The 22,460-nt window shown below is 32.3% G+C and overlaps 3 protein-coding genes across 3 annotated transcripts in view; 2 read left to right on the top strand and 1 right to left on the bottom strand.

Moving 5' to 3' along the window:
- Nucleotides 1-1,606: 1,606 nt before the first annotated feature.
- LOC18049641 lies at nt 1,607-4,342 on the top strand. Its single transcript, XM_006441568.2, has 4 exons — nt 1,607-2,006; nt 2,130-2,363; nt 2,902-3,117; nt 3,737-4,342. Exons 1-4 carry the CDS (start codon nt 1,965-1,967, stop codon nt 4,151-4,153), a joined length of 909 nt encoding a protein of 302 aa, XP_006441631.1. The 5' UTR covers nt 1,607-1,964; the 3' UTR covers nt 4,154-4,342.
- A 10,691-nt stretch (nt 4,343-15,033) lies between these two features.
- Nucleotides 15,034-20,206, top strand: LOC18049640 (UPF0301 protein Cpar_0662). The gene is made up of 3 exons (XM_006441566.2): nt 15,034-15,498; nt 18,431-18,582; nt 19,294-20,206. Exons 1-3 carry the CDS (start codon nt 15,285-15,287, stop codon nt 19,966-19,968), a joined length of 1,041 nt encoding a protein of 346 aa, XP_006441629.1. The 5' UTR covers nt 15,034-15,284; the 3' UTR covers nt 19,969-20,206.
- A 670-nt stretch (nt 20,207-20,876) lies between these two features.
- Nucleotides 20,877-22,460, bottom strand: part of LOC18049638 (probable serine/threonine-protein kinase At1g54610) — a 6,935-nt gene continuing 5,351 nt past the window's right edge. Inside the window, exons 5-7 of the mRNA XM_006441563.2 lie at nt 22,213-22,351; nt 21,708-22,083; nt 20,877-21,540 (exon numbers count right to left, since the gene is read on the bottom strand). Coding sequence (XP_006441626.2) covers nt 21,343-21,540; nt 21,708-22,083; nt 22,213-22,351 — 713 coding nt within the window. The 3' untranslated portion in view covers nt 20,877-21,342. The remainder of the gene's footprint in view (nt 21,541-21,707; nt 22,084-22,212; nt 22,352-22,460) is intronic.

Below are 22,460 nucleotides of genomic sequence, written 5' to 3'. Positions count from 1 at the left end.
TAATTTTTATTACAATAACTATGACTTTTAAGTCATAGCGCCTTAATATAAAACTGTGCCTAAATATAAAGATTATGCATACCATGGTACCACACAGGAGTATAATAGTGACATGCAAGACAAATTAAATGGCCTTTAGCCGTTTAACCTTGATGAGGGTGACTTGCTGTATAAACTATAAAGATATAAAGTCATTATTCTTTGGGTTTGATACAACCGTTCTATTGTAAGTGGACCTTTTCAAGTTTCATTTTTTTTTTTTAACCCACCACGTTTGTTTCTGTCCTATCCTAGCTTAATGCATGCTTGACTAGACTTGGGCTTACTGCAGAAAATTTTACCGATGGTACAATGAGAGAAATAATGATACATGCCCTAAGGGTGACACACGGTAGCAGTGAGCATTTGGTTCGGGTTAACCCGAATCGAACTAAACCTAAATTATATTTTGGATTTTAGCTTAGTTCAATAGGGTTGAAATTTCAAAACCAGTCGGATTATATTTTGGTTCGAATTAGGATCTAACTGAATAAGTAATCCTATTGGGATAAAATTAAAAAATTGAAAAAATACCGTCCCTTAATAGTCTAATTCTAATTGAAAGTTTCCCAAAAATACAAGTACACACACAAATGCAGCCACTGCCAAAAATTTGTTCTTAAACGCCCATCCCTACACACGAGTGATCGAAGCAATGTAACTATACAGTGAACAGTATAACATTTTGTCTACTATAGTGTACGAAAGTACAGTTAGGGCTTAGTATTAGTATTCGAACAACTTACATTGTTGGGCGCACAACTTTGTTGAGGTGACGCGTCTTCCCAACGAGAGCCTCTCGAGCAGGTCAGATGAATCCACCAGTAAGGTAAGACCTAGCAAATTTTAAAGCAACTGATTTTCTTTTTCCTTTTTTTCTTTTCTTTTTTTTTTTCCAAACATTGAATTGGTGGGTCCCATATTGGACCCACTAAACTTGGCCAAACAGGTTATTATGATTGGTTGAATCTTAAAAACTAATTTGTTCTTTCACAATATAAATTTTAAATCGATCATAATATCTCAATAATGCGGCTAGTTAGATAGAATCAGTACTCATCTCTTGCTCTTAGTTTTCAAAACTTATGAATTTAGAGTTGGAGGTAGTAAATGGCTAAATGTTGCTCAAATCTTAGTACAAACTCAAAAGAGACTCTGACATCAAATTCATTTATTTTTTTTTTTGTCTGTCACTCTCTATCATTGTCATCAAGATGTGTTGGTATTGATATGAGAAATAAGAATTAAAATAAATTATTTATTTAAGTTTTAAGAATTAGAATTGAAATAAATAGTATTTCCATTGGTATGTCTACTTATTATTATTATTATTATTATTATTATTATTATTATAGTAATAACAATGATAGTAATAAAAATAATAATAGTAGTGAAAATAAGAATAATAATGACAATAATAATAAAAATAACAACATCAACAATGATAATAATAAAGGACGTATTTGAAAATATATAAAAAATTTAGACATTTCTATAATACCATAAACCGGCCTACAGCTGGACCCGACTCACACAAGTGGTTATCGTAAACACTCATGCTCAATTCTTCTTCACTTGAAAGAAAAACGCACGCGGTTTCAGCTAAGAAGTCAATGAAGCTGCTGCTACGAAATTGTTGGATGAGAAAAAAAGTGTTTTCAGACGAAACTAGCTGCCATGAAACGTCCTAAAGCATCTATATATATATATATATATATATATATCATGCCCAATTCTTCTTCACTTGAAAAGAAAAACACACGCGGTTTCAACTAAGAAGTCAATGAAGCTGCTACGAAATTGTTGGATGAGAAAAAAGTGTTGGCAGACGAAACTTGCTGCCATGAAACCTCCTAAAGCATCTATATATATTTTCATCCTGTGAACTTGTCGTGAATTCTTCTTCTTTTGATGAAGTTCGTAAAATGACTGAAAGCAACACTATACAACTTTCGAATGGCGTTCAGGTATCATAATATTATATATTTGTCTAATCATGTTTCAGTAATAAATGTTTAATTAATTATTTCTCATATACATGTACATGCTAATTAATGATTTGTCTTGGCCTTACTTGATTGTCCCAACAGAAAACTAAGATCTATTTTCGGGGAGATGATGAAGAGATAATAAACCTGAAAAGTTTTCCAGCTAAAATTCATTCAGGATTTCTTAAAAAAATTGATCTTACAGGCTGCTCAAAACTGGAAAAGCTTCCGCAGATCCTTGAGATCTTATCCTCAGCTGGTATAGAATATGGTACACCTCCGTTGCAGAATCAAGATTCTGTAACTCTTTCGAGCAGCCCACCCAATTCGCAATTGGTACTAGTTCTAATCTTTCCCTTGATTACTTTTGTTTATTAAAATTTTCATGAAGGGTAATTGATTTTTATTCCTTTTTTTTTTTGGGCAAGGAAACTCTATTTAGTGCCATGAGTTTGCTTTCTTGCTTCTATATTATTCATGGAAACTGTTGCTACTTTAGATTTTTGTTGGGATTTAGTTGATAAAATTTTGATTGAGCATTATTAATTACACTGTTACTCCAAAAAAATTACTTCTGCTTTTGAGAGGAAATAATTTCACTTAATTAAATGAAAATTATTTTCTTTGCTTTTCTATTAATTGTCCCAAAAAAACTGTGCTCGGCTCACTTATTGTTCTCAAATGCTGTTCAAGTTCTAATTAATTAATTAGTAAATATATAAGACAAATGTGAAATCTCTTTCCTTAGTTTAAATAAATTAGACAAATAATCTTTACTTTCTAACTTAGTAATTCGCTGTGAATAATTAATAAATGAGACAATTAACAAGAACTACTAATTAAAAAAAGAAGAATTATGAATTAACCTGTGCAGAGAGACCGATCACATCGGACACATCTGCTTACCACAGAAGCAGAGTTGGGCTCAACATCGCCGCCGCTATCACCTAGCCACTCATCCTTGCTGCTGCGATCGCCTAGCTACTCATCATCGCCGCCACGATCGCCTTCATGGGCTCAACCACGTCCTCTACATTCACCATGGCCGCCGCCTTCATGGGCTCAACCTCATCCTCCCCATCAGCTACAGGTGAACTCTCTTCCTTTATTTTCTCCTGCTTTCACATGGATAGCTACAGCTTACATGTACTACTATCATTTTACCCGTGCGATTGCTATTGCATGTAACTGTATATACTAATTAGCGTAACATGACCCAACCGGGAAAAAAAAAAAATTGTCTTATAATAATTTTTTTTTTGTCCTATAATGATGGTGGACTAACTGTAGTAAATATATTATTATTCATTACTGAATTATGTATACCGATAAAATAGATTTCACTTTTATTGGTTTACGAGCACAGATGATCAAATTTATACATAATCATATTACACAAATGCTCTTTAAGTTCACAAAATAATTTGTATAATATCAACGTGAAAGTGCTTGGAATATTGTTATTGTTTCCTTATCTAATGAAATCACTGAATTTTGTGAACTAAAAAAGAATTTTAGTGAGCGCATTAAATTTTAAAGACTAAACAGTATTTATAACTTTTAAATATCGATTTTCTGAATTTTACTCTTGAAGGTCAATCGATCATAGAATTATCTTGTTTTTGCAGCTATACTTTTTCTTCTAATTAAGGTAATTTTCAGTTGCTTACCGGAACGCCATGGGTTTATTTCACTTTTTTTTTATATAGGACGTTGATTTAGAGTGGATCTTTGTAATCACCAACTTTGTCCTGGAGATTCCATCGGCGGTTTTTGACCAACTCTCTTCTGCGCGGAAACCTCAGTATGTGCTTTTGGGTATGTTACTGTCATTTGCAGCCCTGGTTGTATGCCTTGTGGAACTCATTTACACATGCCAAAAGCAAAAAGTTGTATGGAGATGGAAGGGCACATTACCTTGGCCTTGGTTCTATTCTCGGTCGCGTAACAGGCCTTTTGGTAACTTCAAGGATATTATTGGACTGGTCTGTGCCCTCTGTCAGTGCATTTTTGCTGCAATTCATTATAGTTTTGCTCGCCGACATGCTGATTCTCCAATAAAAATTTGTTTCTGGCCTTTGGTGTTTGCTTTTGGTCTATTATGCTCCAAGGTTTTAGCCAAGTAATTAATCCAAAGAGGGCTATTTCATTGAGATGAGACGCTGGCTTCATCAGTGCATATGTTTCATCGGACAATTAATTGCTCCCAACTTTAGGCATTTTCGTGTGTAAACTATATGACTTAATCTGTTTCTTTTTTCTTTTGAATTGGTGTGTACGTCAACATGGGTTTGGTTTTTGAGAGTACAAATTCAGATAGAAGTTTTCTGCTCTTCAAAAATCTGCACTAAATTGCTATACGCATCCGCTGTGAGATGACTGATATAAGCAGTACATACAATTCATTTTTGAATGCTGGAATTGAAATCAAGTTTATTTTAAAATTAAGAAAACAAGAAAAGTCATGAGTACATTTAAATTTGATGTAAAAATCTGTTTTATGGCAAAATAGTCCGTAGAGAGACTGTTGAAAGTGTGATTAAAAGAGAAAAAAAAAGTCAAGAAAGGCGGCCTCAAGAAGTCAAGAAAGGGTGCCAAAATCTAGTGCCTTCCTCGAATAATTTGCCTTGATTGTAGGCAAGTGTTGCATGTAAAAGAAAGAGTGGAAGAAGGGCATGTCATCCAAAGAAGCATCCAAAATCTAGAGAGCTGAACAATTTAATGCAAGTTAAGTGTTGAGTGAGTTTTGGGAAGCTTTAGTATTTTGGGTGTATTTGAGCCTTAGGTGAGAGAAAATTATTTTTAAAAATGTGTTTATAACAATTTTTCACGTAGTAAATATTTTTCTTTGGTTTTTTTTTTACAATAATTGTGGTTTTTATTTGAATTTAGAGTTTTCCATCTAAATATTACATTGTGACATTCGTATTGTTTTCCACTTAATTTTTCTATCAATTTGTTGCTTGACAAATTTGCTTAGCATAATCTTTTGAGGAATTTTAATTTTCTAACAGTAGTATCAGAGCCATTAGTTAAGTTTTTAGGGTTAAGATGTTGTTCTTGTATACAGTAATATATACGTATATTGTACTATTTAAGTGAAGCAGTGGGAGCTAATCCAAATAGTCCTTAGTGAAGATCAAAGATAGCTTTGCAAAGGAAATATGTCAGGATTAAGGTTTTAAAGTCCATTGAAAATCAAAATAGAAAAATTTGATGGGAAAATCAATTTTGGCTTGTGGCAAATTCAATTCAAGGATGTATTAATTCAATAGGCTACATAAGGCATTGAAAGGGAAAGCATCCCCTGCTTTTAGTAATGACTTTAGAAAAACTAGTATAAGCGATGAAGATCTGGAAGAGTTGGATGATAGAGCCACAAGCGCTTTACGATTACGTCTAACAAAGAATATTCTTGCAAATGTAAGAAATGGTCTGATGGTAAAAGAGCTTTAGAAAAGGCTAAAAATTTTATATTAGACAAAAAAAACATCTCAAGTCGATTGTACATGATGAAGTGATTTCACTCACTACGAATTGCTAAAGGTACAAAAATTTTTTATTACCTCAGTATTTTGAATAGTATTGTAACAGAATTAAAAGCCATTGAAGTTAAAATTGAAGACGAATATAAGGTGCTTAGGCTGTTATGGTAATTTTTTAATTTCTTACAAGCACCAGTTACCTAATTTGATGTATGAGAAAAAGATAATAGATCTTGAAGAAGTTACTCATACTTTACTCTCAGAAGAAAGAAGAATGAGTGGTGAAAGTACTTAAGCCACAAATGTCTTGACTTTGGCAATTTTAGGGAATTGGAAGAAAGATAACTCTAAGAACAAAAGAGTCTGTTGGGGGTGTGAACAATTGGGACATCTGAAAAAAGATTATCATACGAGAAATCAATTAGGGCCAACAAGTGGCTCTAAAATAGTACTGACAATATTACTAATGGTAAGTTACTCATCATCGTGGAAGACGATAGTCCCTAAAATGGATGATGAAGACATTCTCATGATGTGCCGTTAGTGCCACGAAGGGGGATGTGGTACTGCTAGTGGGTCCACAAAATTTGCACTTAAGGCATTGTCAACATTAATGTAGGGAGTGTAGTGAAATTTAAGTCGATAACTGATGAACTTCCAGGTAAGCCAGCATGGAATTTGAGCCATAAATTTTAGTGAGATATTTGGACATGTGCTGATGTATAATTCTTGGAATTAATAACCAATTCCAAGTGAGTATACTCTCTATGGTAGAGTATGATAATTCTCTATGTTGAGTATTATGACTATAGGTAATGGCAGTGGTAGTAGTTACATATTTCTTTTTTTTTTTAAATCATGGTAGAGATTGTTGAAAAGTTTGATTAAAAAAAGAAAAAGAAAGTCAAGAAAGGCAGCCAAAATTCAATGCCTTCCTTGAATAATTTGCCTTGATCGTAGGCAAGTTTTGCATTTTAAAATAAGAGAGGAAAAAGAGCATGTAATCCAGAGAAGCATTTAAAATCTAGGGAACTAAACAATCTAATGCAAGTTAAGCATTAAGTGAGCATTAGGAAACTTTAGTATTTTGGGTGTATTTCGGACTTAATTGAGAGAAAATTATTTCTGAAAATATGGTAATAATAATTTTTTTGCATAGTAAATATTTTTCTTTGGTTCTCTTTTGACAACGACCGTGGTTTTTCTTCAAATTTGAAGTTTTTTACATAAATCTTATTTTTTTGTTTGTATATAAGAACAATTTGACTATTGGATGTGTCTTTAAAAAAATGTTAATTCAGAATTATTAAGGCAAACCGAAACCAAAACTAAATCAAAACCGTACCAAATTGAACCACTTGGTTTTGATTCGATTTTTATTTTCCTTAAATGTCTATTGGTCTTTTTGAATTCCGACGTGAATCGAATAAAAATTTCAGTTTATCCCAAAATCAAAGGGAATGGAACCGAACAGAACCAATGCACACCCATATATATATATATATATAAAGTTACTAACAAAAATCATAAAAAGGCTAAAACTACACTAAGCCCCCAATTTCTTCTTTGATTATAATCATACTGATGAATCATTAAAAAACTCCATGTAGCATTCACTTATTGCTTGCTCTTAAGACCGAGAATCTGGTAGCTACTGATGGCTTGGCAGCATTTATCGTTGGGGGTTTATTTTATACATAGTGATATTGTTGATGGCACAGATAAGCTTCAAAAGGTAGATATAAGTTTGAATAGCAGAAACCAAAGCAAAGCTCTTGATGCAAGCAATCCATTGAATGGAAATTTTGAGAGTTCCTTGTAGATTCAAAATTCTTTATAATCTTGAGAGTAAAATTTTACGGTTTCTAGGTTTGAAATATAGGGAGATTGCTAATTTTTCTCCTATACTAATCAATATATAATATTTTTCCCCTGTTATTTTCATATTGGTCAATAATCCCCCGACAATATAAGTTTACAATATTATCTTTATTTTCAAATACACTTTTACTTATTTTTATTTTAGATAAAATAAATTACATGAATGGAAATTAAAATAAAAAATAAATATAAAAAATAAGAAATATATGTTTTGATGTGAAAGAATTAATAGTAAAATATTTTTTTTGTACTTTTTTACTTTATAAACATTTTCTTATAATAAATATATAAGAAACTTAAGTATCAAAACTTGAATGATTAATAAAAAAATATTATAAAATAAATAATAAAAGATTTTCTTTTACTTTTTAAATTTAATTTTAAAATATGATAAAATATTTATTATAAGAAAATATTTAAAAAATAAAAAAGTACAAGAAAAAATTTTATTATTAATTTTTTTTGTTCACATCAAAATATATATTTCTTGTTTTTAATACTAAGTTTTTTTTTTAGTTTTTATTCATATGATTTATTTAATTTATAATAAGTATAAATAAAAGTGTATTTAAAAATAAGGGTAATATTATAAACTTATGTTGTCATGAGGGTTTAGTTATTATAAAATAGCAGGGGGTAAATGATATATATTTATTACACTAAGGGGGAAATTGGTAATTCTCCCTTGAAATATATATAGGCTCGTGCTAACCAGTAGCCATATAAGTCCTCTGAATCACAAACAATTGATAATTTAATCAAACACTACATGATAACTTTAAATTAGGATCAAAGAGACACAATAAGAATAAATTAAACAAGAAAATTCATCATGTGAACTAAATAAAATCTATTGATCAATTTAGAACTTGCGATTAAGATAATATAGGTAGTTTATAGCTCTAGCATTATTTTCAATACGATCCTGATCTTTTATCTCTTCTTTCAAGGAACATTGTCTTTGAAACCAAGTGATCTGCCATGTTTCTAACGCGCAACAAATAAATCATTAGCTTCTTTAACACTTGATTTTTCAGTAGGAACTATCACCTGGGTTATATATATTAGCAGCTAGAACTTGGTTACTATTACTGCATCTGTAAATGAATTTGATAATTGATTTATAATTTTATGCAAATTATCCTTCGTACTTTATTTTCACATTGATTAGTATAAGGATTTAAATAAGATAAAGTGAAAGCTTTCCAAGAAAGCTCATACCTTACTTTAAGAGGTTTTCTATTCCCCGGTGATAGAAAAATTGTCTTACAAATGCATAAATCTCCAAAACATATGGTGAAAGATCAACTGCCAGGGATTCAAGATATCTTATAATTCAAAGGTGAGTTAAAACTGATATAAATTCCCAAAAGATATTAAGGTCTCATCTTTGTGCATTGAGGGGTGGTATAGGAATATGCACAGCACAATCAAAAGTACGTAGATGGGAAATGTCAGATTGTTGACCAAGTACAAGCTGTAAAGAAGAATATTGATGGCAAACAATGGCCTAAGACAAACTAAACCGCAACATGTAAAATAGCATAATCTGATTTAGATATTGGCATTTTTGTATGCATAAGTAAAGTTCTTACATTTATCTACAATCGCTTAATTAATGATTCTGCCAATCCATTTTGTGTATGTTCTTATGGAATCATATGTTCGACATCAACACCAACTGACATACAGTAGTCATCAAATGTTTTAAATATAAACTTACTAGCATTATCTAGATGTATATACTTAATTACATAATCTGAAAATCGTGCCCTTAATTTTATAATTTGGGCAATTAGTCTTGAACACGTAACATTGCATGTGGACAATAAACAAGTATGTGACCACCATACAGATGCATCAATTAAAATCATAAAGTAACGAAATGGTACACAAGGTGGATGAATTGGTCCAAATATATCTCCTTGAATTCTTTGTAAAAATGATAGAGATTCATTATTGATCTTAGAAAGGGATGGTCTAACCACAAACTTTTCTTATAAGTATGTGGTACAAATAATCTTATTGGGCAATAGAATCTTGTGGTTCTTCAATGGATGTCTAGAAGAATTTTTAATAATCTATGCATCATTGTATATCTTAGGTGTCCAAGGACATAAATATTTTTTTATCTGTGAACTTTTGGTTCATTATTGCGTAGCTCTTAGTCGCGTTCGTAGTTGTATACTACAATCCTAATGAGAATGTTGAAAGCTTTTCTAATATCTATTTCTTTCCTAAGTCATTTTTAATAATGTAGAGATATTCCATATTATTTTTAATTTAACGTCTCAATATGATATCCATTTCGGTGGTTATCCTTAAAAATCAGTTTATTTATTTTAGATCTTCTTGGATATAAACACTTTAGATTACTAGTTTTGTTCCGCTTGCTAATAAGAGTATAACTTTTATGAGCCTTCTATTAGGTATGCAGGACTAAAAGTAATTAGGTCTGCAGGACCAAAAGTAGTATTTACTTTTCCCTCAAGTATCTTTATTTCCAAGAAGTGTTTTTTTTTTTCATCTTAAAGAATAGTGTATATGGTTCAGCCAAGCATATATCCCCAACTTTTGTTTCTAAAAAAGATAATTTATTTCTAAAATTCATAAAAAGATAATTTATTTCTAAAATCCATAACTTTACATAAAACAAAGTTCATGTTAGACATCATGATTATATATAAGTATTAAGTACATCTAATCTAATGAAACTATAAAAGTACAAAATTAACATATTAATAACTTAATAATATGGCATAATAACGAGAACTTAATTATTGTGGATATTTCCATCACCAATTAAGTGATCAATTTTCCCCTCTTTATCTTTGAAGAAATCGGAGACATCAAGATGAGTCAGATCAAAATAATCTGAGTTATTGACTAGATTATTCTCAATATTTCTTTTTCTTTTCTTAGATGCTTGGTAGAGACCTATTAGATGTTCGTTTTCACGGTATGATGTGACCAATGTCCTTTTCCTCCACATCGATAACAAATTTCTTCATTATCATTTATATCATTTTTTTTTGCAACGTTGTATTTATTATATCTCTCATAAATGTTCCACTTCTGATGGAGTCTATTTCTATTGTTCCATTGTCCTGAGTTCCAGTGACCACCATAGGGTATCTTACTTTTTGGATTGTGTCCACTATTGGTACTTGCATTTGCATTCGTTTCTAGGAATAATTAAGAAACAATTGGATATAATTCATGATTTTTCATCAAGAACTCATTGTTTTATTCTATAATCAAAAGAGATGTTATTAGCTTAAAGTATTTGTTATATCAATACTTCAGTATTATTATTGTAAGACTATATTTGATATATTAAATGTGGAGGATATCTTCTCAAGCATATCTTTTTCAGTAATTGTTTCGCCACGCAATATTAGTTCTGAAGTGATGTAGAATTGATAAGTGCATATTTTTCATATATTTTGCTATTAATTCCTCTATCTTTTTCTTGTTTTGGTCTTAAATATTCTAGTTATTTTAGTTAATTTTTAATTTAGTAAATTATATTTTATTATGTTAATTTTATGTTAATTTTTATATTTTGTTATTTTAGGTGCATTTTGGGAATAATTTGTGCTTAAAGGGATCAAAGCTAGAGAGAGTTGAAGATTGTTGATGCTCGCTGCCGTGGTGATAAAGTCGAAAGGAGAAGAAGAAACAATTAAATTGATTGGCTGAATTATTAGCTAAAGGACATGAGAAATATTAGCCAAATCAAAGAGTGCATGTGAGGGAAGCCAAAGCAAATTAAAAGGCTTGGCCTTTGGCTTAAGAGTTGGAAAAGTCGGTGGGGCCCATTTGAAGACTAAATATAAAAGCCAAACTTTGGTTTTAGAAAGTGGCGGCTTTACTTTTGTTTTTAATCCTTTTCGTGAGAGGATTTAGAGCATTATAAAAGGAGAGCTGCCAGAGAGCAAAAAAGGAGAATCGGGAGAAGAGAAGAGCAGCAGCTGCAGGTTTGGAGCAAAACTGATCCAATTCGGCAAGAAGAAGAAAAAAATCAGCAGCCGGAATTCAATTGAAGAAAAAGGCAGCCGTTTGAATTAATCTCCATGATTGGTTTTATCAATTCTCTTATTCTCAATTCAATTATGTTATACTAGATTTTTATTTGGTTGAGAGTGAATTCAAAACCCTAAACATGCTATGCAATTAAATTTAAATTCTATCATTCAATTTATTTAATTGAGATTGTTTATGTTCTTCTATAATTAATGTTCATGGTTTATTCTTGTTTTATTTAAGTGGCCAATTAGATAGGACTTGAATAAATTTTATTGCTAGATTAAAATTCTTGATCCGTAATTGTCTTGATATTTTAATCATTAGTAGCAGGTTGGAATTAGTTATTTCAATTGAAGAACATAACTTAGGTTAAATAATCCGAGCTTGTGTGTTTATTACCTAGATCAACCTAATATCTTTCTCTGTTTAATGCTTCCATTATCTTAAATTTAAAGAGCTTGTTTTAAATTATTTAATGGTTAGAGATTAGGTGAAGAGCTTGTTTTGTCTAACGACACACTAAGGAAAGATTGAGACTAACAGAGCTTATTGTTGTCTACGGTTGATAGTTTCAATATAAATTGATAATAGAATTGATATATTATGTGCATGTTTGGTGGTGGCGAATGATCTTTTAACCAAAGTTTTCATCATTATTATTTCTTTCTCCTTTAATTAGAGTTTTTTTTTTATTAAATTCTTGTTCGTAGTTTTAATTTCTTTACTTCTTACTATTTAGTTAAAAATTCATAAACTCCCCTTTTATTTATAATTGGCATTTTCTTTAGTTAGATTAATTTATATTACTATTATTATTACTACTATTATTTTATTTTAAATCTTGCTTTGGAGTTAATAATAAATATAACTAGCATAGTCTCTGTGGGATCGATCCTTACTCGTTCTGTACTAATTATTTATATTAGTGGTAAGGTTTTAAATTTGGTGCACCTTAACGACACTACCAAGAATAGAGTAGAGTTATAGTTAGAGATTCTTGCATAGTCTCATAAACTCATGTTTAACAACTCATTTTTGGTTTTTGCCATGAAAATATCTCTCTGATGGTCAAATCTATCCTTGAGGTTATTTTAGATAGTTAATGGATCTTCCACCACCAAATATTGGGCTTTTAGGTACTAATGTAAGTGATGGAGAAAGAAAATCATAACTTTTGATTTTTCTTAAAAGCATGATTCATTTCCTTCCACTTAACACCTTTTAGGCCTATAGCCTGAAGGGTTTTTTCTGGCACCCAACACCATGAAAGGTAGTTTTTTTCTAAAAACTTCAAGAGTGGGAATTAAGGAATTCTTGAGATTCTCCATTTTTCAAAACCTCATTAATAATCAACCCAAAAAAATGACAATATAAATATAAAATATTTAAATATAAACAAAAAAATTATAAAATTTGTAGAAATTTCATGCATGTATTTAGAACCTCAGGTTATAGCTTCTAAAATCATAACTTACTACTTTAGGTTCTCACCATTTTATTTATATTGTAAACTTCAGGTTATCCAATAATATTCAAAGATAAATATATGTAAGAAAAAATCTTAATTTATTAAAATTAAGATATGTTCTCACCACTTTATTTATATTGTAAACTTCATTCAACGATAAATATATGTAAGAACAGATCTTAATTTATTAAAATTAAAATAACTTGGTCAACGGTTAAACAAGACATATAAACTAATAAATTAAACCAATCATATTAATAAAATAATAACATATTAACAAAATAATAATAATATAATTGGTATTATAAAACCAGTCCTATAAATTAAAATTGTTATAAACAAATAAACGAACAATATAAAAATATAATAATGATAAAGCATAAAAGAAATAAGTATAAATAAACAAAAGTAGTAAAAATTAAACTGTCTGTATCAAAGTACGATATTATTTGCATCAAATCAGCTGTTGTGCTGATAATGTGTTATAAATAAAACAGATAAAGAAAAAGTTTATACTAAAACAAAGTACCTCGAATTACCTTATTAATAGCTTTATTAATTAATTTTTTTTATAATGATCATCTTGAGACATAATACACAAAATTATAGGTTAAACAAGAGAAAGAAAATACTAATTTTCCTATGGGGGGCTTCTATCTTAATGAAATGGTGAAGCACCATTTACAACAATAACTTGGGCCCTCAATAAATTGTGAGTTTGCACTTCATAAGACAAGGCTTTAGTGGCATTCAAGGTAGTCCATGAGAAAGTTTCGATATGTTACCGGGGTCGTTTTAGCAAATCCTCAGCAATCCATAACTGTCAACAGTCAAGAGACTCGGTCCACTTTACCCTTTAGGCGCGTCAAATTACGTGCCGGCGCACGACACTCCCAAACTAACCCCAATCCTCTAACATACGCCACTCACACAGCAAAATAATCTGTGTAATAACATCACAATACCTAGCATTGTTTTGTATCGCGAAAAGAACAATAACGTTTTTATTCTTATCATATAGATCCAATACCATGTCAAATGCATGTTTAGTTTCTTTTTTTCTTTTTCTTTTTTGAGCACGCATGTTTGGTAAATAGTTATTTATCCTCATAAGATTGAATTTTGACTTTCACCCTTTCAGGAAAAATTGTTTGGCATAAGCTTTAGAGCTTTTTCAAATCGATCTAATGCCGATACAAGTTTTGTAAATAGAACTTTTAATTTTTTTTTAGTTATTAATTATAATTTTTAGCAAAAATTGTGTATCAATTTTAGATATATTTTGTTTAAATATAATTTTATGAGATGGTAGAAGTAAGATTTTTAAAATAAAGCAAGAGTCTTTTTACTAGTTTAACTAGAATGCTAAAATTAAAGCTTATACTAATAATAAAAGCAATCAGATTTTTTAATTATAAATAAACTATTCTTTAATTATAACTAAATTTAAGAAAAATTATGTGGTAGAATAGTTAAAATGATTTAGTTTCAAACACATGGCTAAGGTTCAAGCCACAATAATGCTAAAAAGTTGAATTTTTAGGTGAATTCTAGCTCAAGTCATAGGAACAGAATCTCCATGGCTCCATGGGACTAAGGTCCTAGGTTTAAGTTTCTTTAGAGGGAATAACATGAAATTCAATGGCCCTCTAATTAAAGTAAATAGAAACAAAACAAATAAAATAAAAATTAAATTATATCACTTCTTGGTTGAGTAATAAACATTTGTCACCTCTTTATTTAAGTACTATAGTAGAGAATTTGAGTCTTTTCATATGCATTATGAAGGTTGATTTTCTTCCAAATATTTAGAAGTAGATTCGGCATATTATAAGCCATAATATTTTGAATTGCATCATCACATAATTGATTTATAAGAATTTAATAGAGTTTAGATTGTAAATGTCAATAGAATTTCATGAAGTAAAAAAATAAAAAATAAATAAAAACAACTTTTCATTACTAAGTATTCGTATAGAACAAAAGTTAACATTAAAAGGCACTTTTATTCAATTCAACATGATCCTAGGACCAGTTCTATATAAATTAGAATACTTTATTATTATTTGAGAAAAATAATAAATTAAGGATACAGATGTTATTATCCGGGTAATAATTTGTTTGAAACGAAGCATATTCTCTCACCCTTGAAACCGTCGGCCGTCGCTATCACTTCTTTCGTCTCCTTCTCATCTAATATCCAGTGCTGGGCAGATTATCTCTCTCGCGCTCTCTCTCAATTCATCGTTTCTAACGGGATCTTTTTTCTCCTCTCTCACAAAATCATCGATCAAAAAGCCACCCATTAGAAAAAAAGAAAATTGAAGGTAAACAAAATTAAAAATTAAAAAAAAAAAGAATTAGAATTGTTGATAAGGTTGGAGGTGGGGAAAAATGGATCTGTGGACGGTGCATGTAAAGAACGCGAGCTTAGGCCCTCCTGTTTGGATGAGGATTTGTAAACCCGGTTCCAGTTTTATGGGTAAAGTTGGAGTTTTTGAGATCAATGTCTTGAAACGCAGACTCGTTTCATCTCATACTCAGAATCATAAGTTGCTTGTTACTTCTATGGCCAAGAAGAACCACGACAGCAACTCATCTTCGCCTGGTAATGATTATATATGTATATGTATGTATCTATATATATACATAGAGAGAGAGAGAGAGGCACACACATACATATATACATACATATATGTATGTATGTATGTATATTGGATTATTTTGTAATCTGGGTTTGTTTTAGATTCTGTGATGGAGGTTGAATTTTGGGGTTTTAGGGTTATTGTGGCTTTAGGTGTTGATGTATGGTTTCTGGAAAAATTGTAGTTATATTTTGAAAAAATTTCACTAGGATCAGTGTTAGAAAGTGAAATTACGTGTGTATAGCAAATGTCTGTTTGATGATACAGTGAAAAAATTGAAATCATAACTTATGGTTTCATTTTAAGCTCACTAAAAGGAATTTAGGGTATGTTGGGATTGAGGTGATGTGAAATAAAATTGGCAAGTATAAGTGAGCGAGTGCTGGTAAACCTTAGTTTCCAAGTGCGTGTTATTGAAGGGTTTTCATAATGCAGAGACTTAGTAGTTAGAACTACTCTCAATGGGTTATGACTTGCATTGCTCAATCCTCTTACGTTAAGCAATATGAGGAATACGAGATTATTTTGGTAGTGTTATATATCATCTAAACTGTTTTTAAAGCCATTAGTAGGTAGTTACAATTTTGTTCCGTGCTTCACTAGCCTTTGCTGCTTGCACTTCCATGGACTCAATATTATGTTGATTATGGAACCTGCAAAGACATTTGTGTAGCTGCACGGATATTGTATTTCAATTTAATGTATGGCTCTGGATAGATTGAATCTTATATGCTTTTCATTTTTGATCTTCTTGTTCTTCCCTTTTGTTTTTGGATGTTTTTGTTCATTTTCCTATTATTATTGCTGTTCTGACAGAATGAACAATCAAAGCTAAGCCTTTATTTTTGCACAAAAAGCAGCATTGGTGTTTGTTGTTCAGTATGTGTTTGGATAGTTGTGCAAAACAACAATATCTTCTGGTTCAATTGCTCCTTCAGCTAGAGATGTGACTTGGGTCTTGAACCAACTCAGTACTTTTTTTATTGCTCATGCGGTTGTCACTGTATATAATAACAGGCTTGATACTTTTGGGGGAAGGAACTTAATTTAGGTGATGATAGTTCAATTTGCTGTGTGTTTGATGAGATTCATTGAAAGAGCTAAATTCTTTATCTGTCAATAATAGGTCCATCCTTAGCTCTGTGCTTGTACTATGATTTTATATTTTTGGACTTCTTCCTAAATTCATTCATCAAGCCTTAACTAGAGTTACAATCAACATTATTTTGTTGCTTAGTAGTTTTCATTTATGTCAAACAATAAGATTCTCTTGGCAAAAGCTAAACATTAGCAAGACATGATGGAAGTACTTAAGAGTATGGAAATCCTGTTCTTTTAACTCTGAATCTTCAAATTCTAGCGAAGACAAGGACACTTCTTAATGAAAAAAGAGAGCCTGTACAAGTATTATTGCCATTTAGTCGGATTATATAAAATGCATTTTATGGAGCTGTGTTTTCGTAAATCATTTTCTAGTACATGCTGCACAAATAATCTATCAAATCAACTGCTAACTCTGTGCAATCTTTGCTTTTTTGTTTATAGGTGTATTTTTTAGGTTATGGGCAGAGAAAAACTGAAAAAGAAAAGAAGGGTATGGAGCAGGGATTATAGAAAGCCAAACCCGTAGGGTAGAGAAATTGAAATGGCTTTGTGGATCTTACATTACCCAGAGAACTAAAGATTCCTTCATCCTCTAACGTTAAAACTTATTTCATTTCTGTCCAAAAATGACTCTTAGGATAACAAACACAAACCATCTTCATGAAATTTGAAGTCTCCTATCTTCCTATAAATAAAATGCTGCAAACGAGATTAGAATAACCCATTTCACATTAGAAACCAAGACAAAGTTATAACACAAATTCAAATTGACAGGTCAGTAAAACAGAGTGGATGTTTTAACTTTATAATTGCCTACAATACATTATGCAGGAGTCGGACACATATTTTGTCTCTTTCAAATAGTATGATTTGTGTTAGTTCCCTTGAACAATGTTGCTGGCTAACACTCCACTTCAGGAGGATCTTAGCCTTCTAGTATTAAAAGGTGTCTGAAAAAATGAGGTTGTGATCGTCAATTGGCCTAGTAAAGGAAGATTTGTTAGATAAGCACCCTGGTTTATCAAGATTCCATTTCCTTATTTAAGCCTGATAGGTTGTATGGAACTACTTTGATAAAAGGCAGAAAGTGTGCCCATTCTTTAGCTTCTCTATTATTTAGATTTCTTTTATGTCCTAGATTCAATCCCATAGAGAAAATAGTAAACCATACTCAAAGCAGAATCATTATAGGAACCAGGCAGCTTGTAGATATGCAGCAACAGAACTCTGAGGGAAATTCCCTATTTATGTATCTGCCCAAATCTTACTTTCTTCATTGCCATTACCCAAGCTCATATTAGAGTAAATAATACTATTCCTCGAGGAGATATAATTCCACGGACAGTGGCTTGAGTCCTGAAAGATTATTGAACCATCTATGAATACCTTTTACTTTAGCAAACAGCTTTCATTTAAACTCCTCTGTATGTATCTTTACATATTTACTTACAAAGAGAAAATTCATGATATTCTTCTTACTACTTCTCATAATAGCTTATGATAATAAAAACTCTTATCTAAATCTTTTATTAGGTAGTAACTGGTCTCTAGCAAGAATTTTTATATTTTGACTAGTTTTGGAGAACTTGTGTGAGCAGAAATTATCTTTGGGATCTCGAACACTGACTGAAGATAAGACCAATGATAATTACATACTGGGTCTTGACTTCCACATGATTCTTGTTCCGATGGAGCTTGTAGTTGGATATTGACCGGTCTAATGGGTGCTTAAACTTTTAACCTACTTAAATTGTAGTTTAACACAATTAACAATTATGATTATGAATTCAGGAAATGGTGATCGATCTAGTCCAGAAGGAGATAATCTGAAACGAAACAATTCTTCTGACAGCAACAAATCCAATGACACTGCATCCCAGAAGTCCCCTCATATAAACTTGGACTGGAGAGAGTTCAGAGCTAATCTGTTTGCCCGGGAACAGGTGAAGTATTTTGTCTTTAGTGAGTTGGTCGTTGTTTGTTTGTTTACTCTATTCCACAATGGACAGTATTGAAGTTTTAGGAAGTGCAACAGATTTGGGAAGCTCACCTTTTTCCTTTCTAATGTTTTAGTCAGTTTAGTTCACAACTTCTGATAATAAACCTTAGTTGGAGTTACATTGTGTCTTTTGGATTTGCTCTAGTAGTGTAGCCCTGCCTGTTATATCGGTCAAATTACACTTTCAATAGAAGTAAATATACTTATTTGGAAAATTCTTGAAGGAGAAGTTGGGATACTTCTATCCTTCTTTTGGAAAAGGAAGTACAAATATAATGAAAAGGGTTTAATTTTAAAGCCATTCAATGTTTTTCTTTTTCACCTACATTTCTAAGATCAAAGCAATGCCCCAGAGCTGAGACTTGTTGGGTGAAAAGATTCCAGGCTGAGTGCCATTACTGTTTTTCTTCCGTTTTTAGTTCCACAACCACCCCCCCCCCCCCCCCCCCCCCAGCCTTCTTTTTTTAAAAGTAGCTGTTTCAATGACCATTAAACCACTACTTTACCTGAGCCAATTTGATCTGGATCATAGCCTCATTTTTATTCCTTTCTGCTGTGATACAGTAATTACTTCATGACTTGATATGGAGTGTCTTTTTCACTGACATAATGAAAGACATGCATAGTGAAATTTACACTTTAATTATTTGATCAGGCAGAGAAGTCAGAATCTGATACCCAAAACCAAGGTGGGTCAACTCATGAGTCCAAACCTCTAGGCCTAAAATGGGCCCACCCTATTCCAGTTCCTGAGACGGGCTGTGTCCTTGTTGCCACAGAAAAGCTTGATGGGATTCGTACCTTTGAGAGGACTGTTGTTCTGCTCCTCAGATCTGGTACCAGACATCCACAGGAAGGGCCATTCGGAGTTGTCATTAACCGTCCACTTCACAAGAAGATCAAACACATGAAGCCTACAAATCATGAATTAGCGACCACTTTTGCTGATTGTTCTTTGCATTTTGGTGGGCCTCTGGAAGCCAGCATGTTTCTTCTTAAAACAGGTCAGTCAAAACTTCCTGGGTTTGAGGAGGTTATTCCTGGCCTATGTTTCGGGGCAAGAAACAGCTTGGATGAAGCGGCAGCCCTGGTGAAGAAAGGGGTGCTTAAACCTCAGGATTTCAGATTCTTTGTTGGTTATGCCGGTTGGCAGCTGGATCAATTGAGAGAGGAGATTGAATCAGATTATTGGTATGTTGCTGCATGTAGCTCAGATTTGATCTGTGGTGCTACATCCGATACATCATCAGAGAGTTTGTGGGAGGAAATTTTGCAGCTTATGGGTGGTCACTACTCGGAATTGAGCCGGAAGCCTAAGCAAGATATGTAGGTATATTTTAGCTAATGGTTGCCCCTAGAATGTAGATATCATTCTGGAAGTTGAAGCAGAATCTGTGATGAGGGTATTTGAGCAGCCAAATGTACAGAAAGTTCACTGACTTTTTTAGTCAGTAGATCTTTTACCATTTTTCTGTTTTTTCCCCATAAGAACCTTGCTAATTATAGTTTATGTATGTAATAATACTCACATTATCTTATTGAGAGCAAAATAAAATCTTTGTGCTAAATTTAAAGAGTCAGTTCATGAAAGGAAAATCATAGTCATAGGGCCAAAAGAAATCAATTTGTGGCTTGCATTTGATGAAATGTGTAATGTTTTATTATTTGATTAATTTTCATGTAAAGATTTTTGTTAGAATGTTTTGTTGGGTTCAAAGTTCTCTCTCTCTCTAAACATGTCCTGAGCAACCTTTGCAAGTTAAGAGAGGATCCTGAAAAATATTTTGAAAACTTAAATTTACGATACAAAATTTTATAAGTAGGTCCCAGAAGTAAGCAAAATAAAGCAGTTGATCAGCGAATTATGGGAAAAAAAATAATGAATTTTTCTCTCATATTAAATACCAAAATCACTGTTCCATTCACAGTGTGTGTCCCTAATTGCATAGAAGTAAGCTATGCATAATTACATAGGACTAAGCTATGCATCATTTTCATTAGTTACAGCAAATTCCATTCATTTTCTATTGAAGCTCGCCCAGAGACTGATTATATGTAAACTATCCCTAATTCTAGCGTGCGCAGAATTAGAACTGAAACCTTTCTTATAGATCTTATCAGCTGAACCAACTACATCCAATAAAATGCTGCGTTTGGTTGGGAAATCCATGAGGGTGACAGGAATCCTTTGTTGCTTGGGTTTCTGGAATGAGTATATGCCTGAAATTTTATGTTCAGTTTAGCTAAATTTCACAGAATGAGCAAGACAAGCGTAAACCCATCTCTTAAATACAGTGAAAGGACAGATATGTTACAGCCAGTACACAAATACTTTTCATCTAACCCAACAACCCTTCCCCCTTCTGCTATACAAAATTACAAATCAAGCTCCCTCACCCACAAGGTGCAAGTATAAACAAAATACAGGATAAAAGAAAACTATGCACAGATGCCTGTCAATTTTATGAACTCCAGAACTATTTTTGACTGCATGAGAATCTTTCATAACCTCCAATCATAGGCATCAGCTCAACATCGGTTTAAGCCTCCCAGCCTCCACGGCATTTATGTCTACGGTATATGATTATGGATCGACAAACAATGTTAGCTTCCCAGAGAAGTCAACTGATTTTGCTGTCGAGAATAGTCAGACCCCTGTGAGGATCCAATGCTAACAAGGAACCACAGTCAAAATTCTTGAGAGTTACCGTCCATATCTTCCATAATGATTTGGCTGACCGACAACAAGGCCATTGTTGTTAGTTCCAGACTTCTCAAGACGAGCTTTACGGACAGCATGCTGTATTTGTCTCTCGTGCTCTTTAAGTATGTCTTCCATGTTTCCCCCAGGAGGCATCAATGGTCCAGAGTAATGAATCCTGTTTTTCTTCGGCACATACCCCTGAAATAACACAAGTGCAATGCAGTTCTATTAAGTACAAAATCATGATGACCACAGAAGGATTCAACACTTGGCTTAAGAACAATTTAGCGAAATGTGGACAGGAAATATTTTTTTTTAATTTTATCATAGCCAAGGGTACGAGGGAAAAGTAAGAGTTTCTTTACCATATTTGAATCCCTGATGAACACTCTATCATTCATTCGATTATTATTGTTAGAGAAGTCAGCTGCTGTCTGAGGCAAATGAGATCTCTGCGTTCTCAACTCTGAATTATTTCTTGTAGAGACCGTACTCTTATTCCATGATGCGCTAGGGTGAACTGCTGTACTAGAATGAGAGTTTACATTCTGCCTACCTACTGTAGGCGGTTCAATCCGGAAGCCAGAACAACTATCCTCCTGGTTATGGAATTTGTGGCTGATGCTTGTGGGTTTTGACTGTCCTGATGGTATGAACTCTGGTGTTCGGACTGCACTAAAATCTCTTGAACCTCGTCTAACAGATTCAGGTCCACGCCCTCTAACAGCCTCCGCTTCTTGCCTACAGTTTGCAAGAGAATGCATATATGTGAATGTCCTTAATAAATTATGACAGGATCTTCTGAAATGGAAACAACATACAGATACACAGACGTATTTAAGAAAGAATTAATAGTGTCTGATAGCATACTTTCTTGCTTCCTGATCACGAAGCTTGGCGTCTAGTTCCTTGCTCGGAGGATATTTTGGCAAATTTGATGGATCACAAGGAAGAGGCTCCGTTTTAAAGAACTGGAAAATTGAACAAAAAAATTTAGAAGAAGCACTTCAAAATTTGGAAATAAGAATATAAAATGCAATTATCAGAATGTCTGCCAAATGAACAGTTAGTTTAATCTGCACTCGTACCAAAACAGAAATACCACAGGTAATAGCTGG

This window comes from Citrus clementina, unplaced genomic scaffold (assembly GCF_000493195.1).
Source record: "Citrus clementina cultivar Clemenules unplaced genomic scaffold, Citrus_clementina_v1.0 scaffold_3, whole genome shotgun sequence".
Taxonomy (NCBI): Eukaryota; Viridiplantae; Streptophyta; class Magnoliopsida; order Sapindales; family Rutaceae; genus Citrus; species Citrus x clementina.
This window is presented reverse-complemented; position numbering and strand designations above follow the sequence as displayed.